General features: G+C 45.9%; 1 protein-coding gene across 2 annotated transcripts in view; it reads left to right on the top strand.

The window, feature by feature from the left end:
- Kcmf1 (potassium channel modulatory factor 1) overlaps positions 1 to 11,252 on the top strand; it is a 71,030-nt gene extending 59,778 nt beyond the window's left edge. For both annotated transcript variants that reach the window (XM_028855195.2, XM_037203824.1), the window contains exons 4-7: positions 1,672 to 1,773; positions 4,456 to 4,630; positions 5,500 to 5,782; positions 9,201 to 11,252. In XM_028855195.2, coding sequence (XP_028711028.1) covers positions 1,672 to 1,773; positions 4,456 to 4,630; positions 5,500 to 5,782; positions 9,201 to 9,462 — 822 coding nt within the window. In that variant the 3' untranslated portion in view covers positions 9,463 to 11,252. The remainder of the gene's footprint in view (positions 1 to 1,671; positions 1,774 to 4,455; positions 4,631 to 5,499; positions 5,783 to 9,200) is intronic.
- Positions 11,253 to 12,876: the final 1,624 nt, after the last annotated feature.

Below are 12,876 nucleotides of genomic sequence, written 5' to 3'. Positions count from 1 at the left end.
GGGTTCAGTGTGTAAACTTGAGAGCAGATACCACAGCATTTTTGTTCAAGAGAAAAAAAAAACTGCCTGACCTTTGTTAAGAAAGGCTTTTGAGAGTCCACTGGCTTCTCTCACTTCCCCTTGGGCATGTTCCATCCTGGCCTTTCTAACTCTGCTTGCAGGCCATCTGCTTCCTTGTGTTTTCTTGTGAACATCTTTAGATTTTCTTAGTTATTTCTTAGGAACAGGTCATAAAATCAGTCAAACTCTGGGAGCTTTGGCTCTCTATTCACAGAGGTGGGAAGTTGTGTTTGCTTGGGCTCTGGGAGTCAGATCTGTTCCATGACCCAGCATTGACTTCTGGGTCATCTTCCTAGTTTCCTCCTCCCGTGCTACTGTGAGTGAGCTACATAGTCACTGAGCCTGTGAATTATAGTGTCACGTGTGCACGTGTGCTCGTGAGGTGACTGACAGGCAGTGGAGATGCACACACCTCGACTTTGAGCTGCTGCCCTTAGCCCTCTTCTCTGTCAGGCTTCTTTCTTTCTTGCCTCTTGTTAAGACTTGGAAACTTTTCCCACTTCAGGGATTGGAAACCGCTGTTGGACCATCAGCTGGACGAGGACAGCCTTTCCTCCAATAGTATCTTACTGTCTTTTAGTCTTCTACTCCTTAGTCACTAATGGTGAGAAAGCTGTTTCAAAGTAGCTCTCCCAGGAACTGGTTACAGATCCTCCACTGCTGATCCTCTAGCCCCAAAGCATGACCGCTCCTTTCTAGCTCTCCCTGTCTAGCTCTTTGGACACTGGCCAGTCCTAAGCACCTTCCCCTGACGCTCTCATCCTCACCTGCTCAAAAGGCATGGCTTCCTCTCTTCCTCTTCTCCATCGCCCCTGATCACTGCTGCCAAGCTCACCTGCTTCCCTGCCCTGTGGTTTCTCTCTCAAGCTCTAAGGGAGGGAGGCTCCTCCCGGCTCTCCCCGCCTCTGTCCGTGTGCACATTGCCTTATTGTTGCTGTCGCTGTGTCTCCTGCAGACACGGAAGGTAATTGCTCCTTGAACTGGGCCTGGCCACAGACTTGCACCACACTGCCCATCCTTCTTGGAAGTAAGGTTCTAGGACAAGCTTCTCCCCCTCCCCTTTGCCTTGAAGTTGTTTCAAAAATTGCGTAATTGTGCGCAGTTGTGCATAATCCCATTGTCCATCTTATTCTGTACCCACTACACATTCTACAGCTATTGCACAGCCCCCCGTTTTTCTAAGACAGGGTCGGTCACTCATTGGCCTGGAACTTGCTGGGTAGATAGACTAGCTCTTCGGGGAACCCCAAGGATCCTTCTGTCTCTGCTCTCCAGCCCACAGCTACATTTTAGTTAAGCATTTGCTGCCCTACCTTGCTTTGAAGAAGCGTGTCTGAACTTATGTCTGATATTACCATTCAAGACTGAATTTAGGGAAAAAACGTTTATTTTTAAAGTTTGAACAGAAACTGCTTGGCTAGACCATGCCAATGTGGCTCGGCGCTGCTGATAGAAGGTTCTGCAGGAAGTCAGGTTTAACTGTTGAGACCACCCGCTGTGTTGTGACCTGAGACATGGCACTGCAGCTGAGTGACGACAGCGTGGCTGCGGCTCAGACCTCCAGTGGCTCTCAGCGACTGTGTCCTGACCTCTCGCTCTTTTGCTTTGCAGATTTGTCCGATATGTGCAGCGTTACCTGGAGGCGATCCTAATCATGTCACAGATGACTTCGCAGCTCATCTGACACTTGAACACAGAGCCCCTAGAGATTTAATATCCTTCCAGGAGCTGCGGGCCGCTTCGGGGGGATGGTGGTTGAGGGTCTTCTGAGACTAGTGTTCCCAGAGAGAAAGACAACCTCCGATTATTTGTATTTGCTTGACCTTCTCATAAAAGTTGACCTTATTGTTTTGTAGGCTGATTATGCTGCGTTTAGGTTATAAATTGCCTTTCTAACTCTGTCATCCATTAGGATTCTATCCATATGAAAGTTGAAGTCAGTTCAAAGTTCCTCGGCTTTTCTGTCTGCCAGACTTTTCTTCATTTTCCAGAACCCAAGCTTGGACTTACTGGGGACCAAACTGCTTGTTGTTTTTCAGTCTGTAGCTCTGATCTCGCACTCACAGTTCCTGGTTCCCTAGCTGGAGATACAGCATCTTACGGGAAGGTGGACATGAACAGAAAGCTGAAGAAAATGGAACAAACCTGAGAAATTAGGAACTTGAGCCAACTTAGAGGCTTGCAATAAGTGGGCGATGGCAGAGAGCGTCGAGACCTCCATGTGCACGGAGCTGGTTGGGGTTTTGTTTTGACTTATCTTAAAATTAAAAAAAAAAATGAAAAATTAAGACCTCAGACTCACAGATCCACCTACCTCTGCTTCCTATGCCCTGGGATTAAAGGGATGTGCCACAACCCCCAGCTGTTTTTTGGGTTTTGGTTTTTGTTTGTTTGTTTTGGTTTTGGGTTTTTGTTTTTTTGTTTTTTTTAATAAAAGGATGAAAAAATTAGGACTGGACATGGGACTCGGTGGTCAAGAGCACTAGCTGCTCTTAAAGGACCCAGGTTCAATTTCCAACATCCACATGGGAACTTACAACCATCTGTTACTCCAGTTCTAGGGGCTCTGATACCTCCTCTGACTTCCGTGGTAAGAGACATGCACAGGGTACACAGACATCTATGCAGGCAAAATACCCAAACACTATATATATATATATATATCCCCACCCCCACCCTCCAAAGACAGGGTTTCTCTGTGTAACAGTTCTGGCTGTCCTGGAACTCAGTTTGTAGACCAGGCTGATCTCAAACTCACAGATCTGCCTGCTTCTGCCTCCTGAGTGCTGGGATTAAAGGTACATACTGCCAGCACCTGGCTAAAACAAAATTTTTTTAAAGATGGAAAAAAATTAAGTGTGCTAAGGATACTTAGGCCTTTGAGTTACTGTGCATTCATAGGGGCACTACAAAGTAACAAAAAATACGTAATAACCTGAATTTATTTTTCAACAAATTCTGGGGCTTCTGGTGATACAATGTACATTCAGTAAAGACTGTTCCACACATCATCCAGACCCATTTTGTAAGCCTTCTGTGAGTGTCTTTGGTTACCAAGGAAAGATAAAATTTTGAAAAGTACAGGAATATGAAAGGTACTTTACATGTTTTTATTTTTTTTACCAAATTTTAAAAGACAAAATGCTGCAGTGGCAGATACTAAAGGTATGAGGAGTTTTCAGATCCCTCCAGTGTCGTGGAGTTCCTGATTTGTTAACACCAGTGTCTAATGTCTGCCTGTGGTCAACGATCATTCCTTCACTGTTAACGGATGTCTTCCGAAACTTGCTATTCTCACCCGGCTGCCTCTTAACAACACTCCTGATGACCTTCTGTAGACCCTAAGCTCATCCCAAGCACTACCGTGAGACCCTGCACATTGAACTGACTTATGCTGGGCAGCTCACCCTGTCCTTAAAGACTCCAGAACTACCAGCCAAAACCAAGAAGCCAGCAAGAAAATTGCCATCATAAAGTTGTTGTTCGCCTCTGTGGAAATACAAGGTTGTCTTTGCAATTTGTTTTTTTTAAGACAGTTTCTCTGTATAGCCCTGGCTGTCCTGGAACTCGCTCTGTAGACCAGGCTGGCTCAAACTCACAGAGATCCATCTGCCTCTGCCTCCCAAGTGCTGGGATTAAAGAGGTATGCACCACCACTGCCCGACCTTGGTTTTGTTTTTTGTTTGTTTGTTTTTTTCTTCATGATTTTACAGCTGTTTGCTGCACAAGACCTGGTGTTTGACTCACATTCCAACTCTAAGAAGAATGAGGCTTCTAGAAGTCCGCTTGAGGAGTGTCATATTAATCTGTCTAATGAGACAGCAATTCAAGTCTTTTCTGTTTAGCAAACAGCACTGAAAATAAAACTTGAAGACAGAAATTAAAGCTAACTCAGAAACTAGCTACATCTACACAATTGAGATTATTCGGCCTGCTCTTTTTCACTTTAGAAGATAATGTGTCTCAGGAGCTGTTTATTGGTACATAAAATTCAATATTAAGATTACCTTAGCTGTTTGACCAGGTAGCTTTTTTTGACCTCATTCTGGCCATGTTCCAGGTCTAGAACCTGAAAGAAAGTTCTTGACTTCGAGCACACTCAAAATTCACTAAATCCACACAATTCCGGCTAGCCTGTCTTCTTGCCGTAGCCTCTAAGAGTTAGGATTGCAGTCATGTGCTACCATGCCTCGTTTATACCTGCTTCTTTATATTTGAGTCTCTTTTTAGGGTTGTCCGGCCTCATAGAGTTGGAACATGTATCGTCTAAACTGAAGGTGCTGTTTCAAGCTGCTTACAGTTTAGAAACTCCTAACTAGCAAGCGCGCCAATGTGGTGGTGGTGTCATTGTTGCTTCTTGTGAACGGCTGCACCTTTCCTTAACTCTGGGGTCACGACGAGTCGAGCGGCGTCCGACATGTCCGTAGAATGTTTCACCCTGGCCGGGGCCTGGGAGGTCCCCGTGCTCGCCGGTCAAACATGCACTTTACTAGCAGTTCCACTGGGGGACTCTCGTCTTCGCAGAGTTCATACTCTCCGAGCAGTAGGGAAGCCATGGATCCTATAGCTGGTGAGTTTGTTTCCGCTTCGTAAGGGCAAGGGCGAGTTTCGGGCGGTCTGTGTTTTACCTTAGCATCGGGCCCTGCGCTTGCTTCCTCCAAATCTCCTCCAGATCTGACGTTTGTAAATGGAGTCCATGTGCATCTCTAAGGTGTTAGGGGAGAAGAGGGGCTTTAGGAAAGAGTTCAGAGTGGAGAAGGCCTGCAGAATCCCATGAGTCCATCTCAAGGGCCAAGGAACTCAGTTGGCCCTTCTGGGGAGGAAGGTGGGGATGCGCGTGCTGGTTTGGGAACGGTGTTGTTGTAGAATGTACCGAAGGATGATGTCACAACGACACAAACAGCAGCTCCACTAAAGCAAGAGTGTGGGTTGTAACAGACCAGAGTCGAGCGCTCCAGGTGGGGAGGACTGGCCTAGCAGAGCACTGCCCAGGACTCGGGAAGAGCAGTGTCCAAAGATACTGGAGAGAAGGGAGAAGCGAGAATGTAAGGCCACGCTTAGAAATGCTCCGGACTCTGGGATTTCATCCTGCTAATTCCTCCAATTAAATGATCAGAGATGAATGCATGTTGATGGCAGGGTGCCCGGCCCTGTTCTGAAAGCTGGAAATAGAGTAAACAGTAGGCTTGACCCTGCCTTCATGCTGCTTCTGTTAAGAGGGCTGGGTTATGATCCCACTGTAGGCGGGTCTTCAGTCTAAGAAGTGTAGGTGTGCCTTATGGGATAATTTTCTCTGAGGCTGTGCCTGGCAGGCACAGTTGTATGTAGGTCTGTGTTGGGGTTGGGTCCTTGGGGAGCGAGTGTGTTGCGTGGACGTCTCTGTTCACCGCGGCGCTGGGTGGTTTCCCGCGTTGATGATGTCTGCATTTCCATTGGCAGAGCTCTTGTCTCAGCTGTCAGGAGTGAGACGTTCTGCAGGAGGACAGCTTAACTCTTCAGGCCCTTCCGCTTCTCAGTTGCAACAATTGCAGATGCAGCTGCAGCTCGAGCGGCAGCATGCGCAGGCAGCACGTCAGCAACTGGAGACAGCTCGCAACGCAAGCCGGCGCACTAACACGAGCAGCGTCACCACTACAATCACCCAGTCCACGGCCACGGCCAACACGGCCAACACGGAGAGCAGCCAGCAGGCGCTCCAGAACTCCCAGTTCCTTTTAACAAGGTAGGGCGCTTCCTTGACGCCGCCAGGCTAGTGAGCATCGCCTTTCGTGTGTGAATACATCCACTTCAGAACTCTGCCTTTGATCAGACCACTACAACTCACAGCCCTCCGGTTAAAACCACGTAGTTCATGTCCCTGGAACATGAGAAACTGTTGTTTCAGATAAAGTAAAGATGTTGGTTTTGTGTGCACAAGGTATAGATCATCATTGAAAATATTTTCCTTTCCTATATTACACGTAACGCTCAAAACAGTATCATCTCATTCATGTGTTCTTTATCAGCTAAATTTATTTCATAATGTTATTTCTGATTTTCCATTGGCTTGCTGAGATGTATTAGAAAGGACAAAGGAGGGTTTAGAGATGGCTCAGTGGGCAGAATGCTTGCTGCATCGGCCTCTGTTATCCCAGCCCTGAGAGGTAGAAACAGGGGTGGGGGGCGCTCACTGATGTGGCCTTAGTAATAAAACCCAGAGTCAGATATCGGGGTAAATGCTGAACAATCAGAGGAGCAAAGGATCTGGCCAAAGTCACCTTACCTCCAAGACTTCTCAGACCAAAAAAGGCTGAGCTCCTGTCTCTGCTCCGCCTTATCACTTCCTCTCTGCCTAGCCATATCACTTCTTATCTGTTGTCTATACAGCTCTCTAGACCTCTATGGTTAGCTATTAAGCTAGCTCCACCCTTAGATCTTCAGGCAAGCTTTCTTCGTTAGAGCACCAACACAATATCACCACACACTGACCGCCAGGCTGGCCAGCTGGTGAGCTCCAGATCTCATGAGAAAGTGCGTCTTGAAAAGTGAGACAGAGGGCAGTAGAGACGCCAGTGCCACCCTCTCCCTCCCAGACTGAACCGGTGCACATGCGTCCACCACACGTGCAGATACATACAAAGAACTATGGAGGTTTGCTCTCATGAGTTTCCAAAGTTAGTACCCAGATTAAATTCTTAAGATTAGTACCCCAAATTCACTTTATAAAATGGCTTGCCATGCTGTCAGGGATACTCAGTTCCACTGGCTGACGTTCTCACGTGCTGCTAAAGCTGCAGCTGAGGGTTGGGAAGTAGTCTGTCAGAGAGTGCTTGCCCAGCAGGGACCGGACCGTGGTGCAGCCTGTGATGCCAGCCTCAGGAAGGCCAAGGCTCTCCTCCCACACCGTGAGTTCTCGTCCAGCCTCTGGCACATGTGACCCTGTGGAAGGGGCTAGAGAGGCATAGAGAGCCCCGCTGCTCTTTTTGAGGACTTGGGTATAAATCTTTTTACAGAATGGGAGCATGAAAATGAGTATATGGAATACAACACTGGCGGGGGTAGGGTGGAGGCAGGAGATCAGGAGTTCAAGGTCATCCTCAGCTATCCGATGAGTTTGAGGACCACCCTTGACTGCATGAGAATCCAGTCTGTAAACCATCATTTGTACGGTGCTTCTCAGGGACCTGAGAGGAGACGGCTATAATTGCTACTTACGCTTTCATCTCACACTGAACTCTCCACGCAGTGGTTCACCTGCATAGGTAGGAACACTATGTAGGCTTAGAATGAAAAGTGTTTGGGGACCCTTGGTTTAGAGCCCCAACTTTGCTACTTAATACATTTAGCCCTTAGACGGATCACTTGCTGTCTTCAAACTTCAGTTTTGTCGTCAGGGTTCCCCCCAGGAATCCCCCCATTTGTAAGAGGATTTTTAAAATATTGATCATTGTCATTTATTGTGGATTTAAGGAGACATTTTGCAGAGAGGTATCTGTCTTTGCAGAGGCCTTCCCTTTTTTTTTTATTTTTATTTTTTTGCCTATCCTGGAGCTTGCTCTGTAGCCCAGGCTGGCCTACAGAGATCCGCCTGGCTCTGCCTCCCAAGTGCTGGGATTAAAGATGTGCGCCACTGCCGCGCAGCCCAGTTTGAAGATCTTAAGCTTCTTTTTGGGTCTCAAACAAAACTAACCCATCGAAACATTGAGCCTTTGTGCCATATTTTATCTGCTCCTCAAGAATTAGGCATTTTTAGCTACTTGGGGTCTTAACAGCAGGGGAGGCTTTCTCTTGATGTCTCTAGTTCACCTGATACTGTGTTAGAGATGGACTTCCGGATCCCTGTCAGCCCACAGCAGCAAACAGTCAGCCGCTGTGACTTGATAGTTGGCTTGGGAACGTGTGGCCACTCCTCAGGCTCCAGTCTGTCAGTCCTCCCTGTGACATTCTTAAAGTGCTCTTAACCACGAGTTCCCTTGAGTTCAGTGTGGTTTCCGTGGCGGTTGAGTGACTGACTAACTACCCCACGCACTTCGCCCCCTTGGCGTTCTCTAGTTTATCTCTTCTTCCCTTATCTGAGCCACGGATCCCATCATTCCCTGGTGCTTTTCCACTGAGACTTTGGGCAAGTTAGCTAATCTCCGCTTGAGTTTCCTCTTCTGTAAGTGGTAAGTCTCCACCGCGGGGCACAGAAGGATGCACACAGAACCGCGAGGCCTGCAGTCATCACAGCACGCGCTTCCTCTGTGATTGGGGCCTGCCTGGCCAGACAGCAGGAGCAGCTGCCCGGTAGTGAGCTGCCCGGTGGTCTGGATCCTCTCGCCCTCACTGCCCGATCGATCGATGGATTGATCGATGCCCTCCGGTTTGCCCCTCTCCTCGGCCAGTGCTGCAGCTGCCTGCTTTGCCTGTCGCTAAAATGGAGAAAGCAGCATGGCGCACACATTTAAAAAGGGAAAGACGTGGTGGCGTAAGCCTTCACTGCAGCACTGGAGAGCAAAGGTGTTCAAGGCCACTTTTCTTGACCTACATAGAGTTCAAGGCCACTTTTCTTGACCTACATAGTTTGCCGGCCACCCAGGAATAGCCTGACAGGAAAAAAATGTGGAGAAGAAGGAAAAGAAAATGCATGGTGTGTGCCTTCTTGGGTTTTGTGCATACTTTATTTCAGTGAAGTGGGAAAGAGAAGAGTCTGAAGTGGTTTAGGATGCAGTTTTTCAGCTGCACGTTCTGGTTACCGTGGATTGGTTCCATGAGCAGGGTCACGGCTGTGTGCACTGCACTCTCCACAGGTGAAATTTGACTGAGGACATCGCCTCTTCCCAAGAATAGTCTGTTAGCAATGGCTTTGTTCAGTTGTTTAGAGAGCTTTCCACCAGGCTTTTCTCCAGAGGAAGCACGAATTTTGTTTCTGTATTTGTTTGTTTGTTTTGTTTTTATGGGTTTTTTTTTTTTTTTTTTTCATCTCATTGAATCTGTTGAACACAGGTTTGCACCCCAGGAGCATGACTTCTACAGTGTGGGGATTTATCCACACATAACTGAGATCCTGACGCCACCAACCGGAATGTTTGCTTGTCCCATGCAGACTGGAGCAGTTGGCCTCGCCGTGCATTAGTCAATGACTTTGTACCCATACAGTCTTTTCTTTCTTACCTCCACAGGTTGAATGATCCCAAAATGTCTGAAGCAGAGCGCCAGTCCATGGAAAGCGAGCGTGCAGACCGCAGCCTGTTTGTCCAGGAGCTCCTTCTGTCCACATTAGTGCGTGAAGAGAGCTCGTCCTCAGATGAGGACGATCGGGGGGAGATGGCAGATTTTGGTGCTATGGGCTGTGTAGATATTATGCCTTTAGATGTTGCTTTAGAAAACCTAAATTTAAAAGAGAGTAATAAAGGAAATGAGCCTCCACCACCTCCTCTTTGATGACCTCCCCACTCGCAGACAATGTCCTCTGTGCTGTATTTGCCAATGAAAGTGGACAACAGCTATCTATCCTGGGTTTGTTTGGTGATTGTAATTTCAGGTCTGTCACTCTTGTTACATTGTGTACATTCAAAAGGAAGAGAGAAAATATATATGATAATCATTTCCACTTAACTAATTTTTACTTCTAGCAGGTAAATGTAGGTAGCAGTGCAGGGTGATCTCTGCTTCCTGTACCTTGACATGCAAAAGGCTCTCCTAATACTCCACATTCAAACTGAAGAGGAAAATTGAGATCTCTAATGAAGCTGCTGTGTGTATTTATGAATATTAATGAATAAAAACTGCTTGGATGGTTTACCTAACTACTGCATGAGGTTTTTTGCAGCGTGCATGAGTTTCAGTGACCTTGTTATTTAAGAAAAATTAAATACAAGGAGTAAAACTTTAAAAAATAAAATTAAAAAAAATAAAATACAAAGCCCAAAGCTTTTCCAACATTATTCAATGGTTACAGGGCAGAGTAGCTTTTGAATAATGTCTGCCTGACTCACCCGTATCCGTGTGCCTCCTATGCACAAAGCCAGCTCTGCAGTGGGACCTGGGGGTCCTAGCCAGGTGGGTCCCTCCGCCCTGTGACTGTCCTGCGCCCTCTTCACCACCTTGCTCCTGCGGAGCCGGCCTGCCTAGCTCCTCATCAGTAGAAGACACACCGGGGAAGGCGGATCTGCTGCAGGGGATCTCTGTGCCCTTCAAACAAATCTTGTTTGTGTTGTTGGAAGTTTTTCATTTTTGTGGTTGTTAAAATTTTTTTGATTGTTAAATATGTTCATTCAGGTGTAGATGAATTTCATTTATTCACTGTTCAGCAAAGTTAACCTGAATTATGTTGTCTTGTTTTTAAGAATCTCACATTCTCAATCATACTTTGCGTTATTTATGTATTTGTAGTTTGCTGAGACAGATCAGTATCAGGGGAGCCCCTGAGGATTTGCCTTCCCAGATTTTGTCAACCAAATTCTTAATGCTAATTTGAGCACCTTTATTTTATTGGGGGTTTCTTCCTGGCATAAAAAGTAAAGTCTTTTAATTGAATCATGCCACCTATACGCCTATATTATTAATCCTGTGTGTAAAAAAAAACAAAATAAAAAAGTAGAGCCTTCTTGGGTCGCTAGGGGGTTTGGAGGATGGGTGCTTTTTATTTGCTTCAGTTTTTCACACAGCTCCAAGAAGGGGCAGTGGGTCTGGGGATGGGGCAGTTTTTGGAATGTAAACTTAGGACTTTGAAAAAAGGGTGCACAGCTTCTGATAAATTTCTAACTAGACTTAACCTAATCATGTCTGGCTCCAGTCCTCTTCCCTGTGAGCCCGTCTCTGTTTGCTCTCCTCTCTCTCCACCATCCTGTCCTTTCCTCTCTGTTTCCTCATGACAAGCATACAGACTTGAACCCCCGGGGTGTTCTCAAGAACTGTGAAGTCCATGTTCATCCAAATGTACCAAAAACAGAAGTCACCTTACATGTCTACAGAACTGTTGCGTCTCCTCGGAAACGTCAGACTCCACCAACTCCAGATACAGTAGCTGTTTCGGTGGTCTCTGTGATGGAAATGTTTTAAAGGGAACGCCTTTCACTGGGCTTCTGGTTACACTAGAAGTCAAGTCTAGGAGGGATTTTCTTTTTTAATCAGTTGTTGAGAAGTTTCAGAAGTCCATTTGCCAGCTGTGGTCGTTTCAGACACATCTGCACATAACTCACACATTTCAATAAAGCGTTTTCAAGACTGTTGGCCACTTGAATTTCTTTGGTGTTGAATTAACCTAATTATTATTCAGATTTTTTTAACATCTCTAATGCAGTATTTTTTGCTTTTTGTGCTAAACGTGGAGATGCTGGTTCTGTGTGAATGTATAACTTTGGATGTGAGAAAGTAACTGCCAATCATGTACTTGCCCCTTTCTGCACAAGTTCTGGGAAAACCTAAAATCCTCCATTTTCAACGTGGTTTTAGGGAACAGCTATAAGTCTTTTCAGGGCAGTTTAATTTAGAAGATGGATTTAACCCTTCAGAAGGCCTAGAGGTTCGTAAGAGTCCATTTCATGTAGAATATTGTATATTAATTATTTTTATCAGCTATTTTACAAATACCTCACCTCATCCTGTATGTAACCAATAATAATGTATTATTTTAGGGTAGAAAGACACAGATTATCAATATAAAATATATTTAAGCCCTTGGAATTCTTGTGTCCTTTTTCTTTAGTTCCCGAGTCATCATATTATTGGATGTACTTTACTGAACAGGTTGCATCAATTCTGCAGGGAAGGACCAATCCCAATTTGAGAGCTCTTCACTGTGGAGTTTGGAGTGTCCATGAGATCAATGTAGTCCTACAGTTCTTGCCTTCACTTCCCGTTTAGAACTAATTGTGCTCAAGATGTTCTAGAAGGAGCTTAAGTTCATCATTTGTAGAAACCAAAACTATGTAGACTTCAGAGTGTGTCTGTGGTGTCCTTGTGCCTTTGTGGTTCGCAGGGTGGAGTGTGTGGTGCACCAAGACTCCCGCTTCACCCTGGACGCCTTGACCCTGTGAAGGGGGCCCTGTGGGCAACCATAGGGAACGACAGAACTTGGAGTGTAATGGAACTAGTTGACTCTTCTCACGGTTTCAGTTCTTTCATTGACTTTTCCTGAATTGTTCAACTTCCATAGGACAAGTAGAAACTGTGGACTTTGTTCATGGCCACAATCAGAAGATGCCATTTTGTGTGAAATCTAGTGTATTTCGGTGACATTGCTATTTTGTTTCACTTTCATTGGCAGAATTAGAGCCTAGACTTGCTAAACCAGATAGTCTGGTGGTGGTTGGTTGGTTTTGGATTAGTTGGATTGTTTCTGTTTGTTGTTGTGTATACTTTGTTTTGTTTTGTTAGGAGCGAGGGTTAGATGTAGCCCAGGCTGGCCTCCACCCCATAAAGTAGTGGTGGACTTTGAGCTCCTAATCCTGTCTACTTCCTGAGTGCTGGCATTAGTCATGCACAACCACAAAGTAGTGGGGATTTGTTTTGTTTTGTTTTGTTTTTAAGAAGTTTTCTCTGTGTAGACCAGGCTGGCCTCAAAGTCAGAGATCTGCTTGCCTTTGTCTCCACCTCCTGAATGCTGGGATTAAAGGTGTGCACCACCATACCTGGCTAAAGTCATGGGTTCTTCTGTAGCAAATATCCGTGACCTCCAAACACAGTTTGAGATGGCTTGTGTCTTCTCAGTCCTTCGTTTTCCTCTCTTGACGTTTGAGTATAGTATTTTCATTAGTACCCAGTAGGTGTTTAAGGTCACCAAGCCTCTTGTGTCTTCTGATCTGGGGCTCCATCTTCAGACAAAGGAAAGGAAGAGTTGAGTTCTCCCTAAGT

The sequence above is a fragment of the Peromyscus leucopus genome, chromosome 3 (genome assembly GCF_004664715.2).
Source record: "Peromyscus leucopus breed LL Stock chromosome 3, UCI_PerLeu_2.1, whole genome shotgun sequence".
In the NCBI taxonomy this organism is placed as follows: Eukaryota; Metazoa; Chordata; class Mammalia; order Rodentia; family Cricetidae; genus Peromyscus; species Peromyscus leucopus.
Note: the sequence above shows the minus strand (reverse complement) of the source record. Positions and strands in the feature narration are given on the sequence as shown.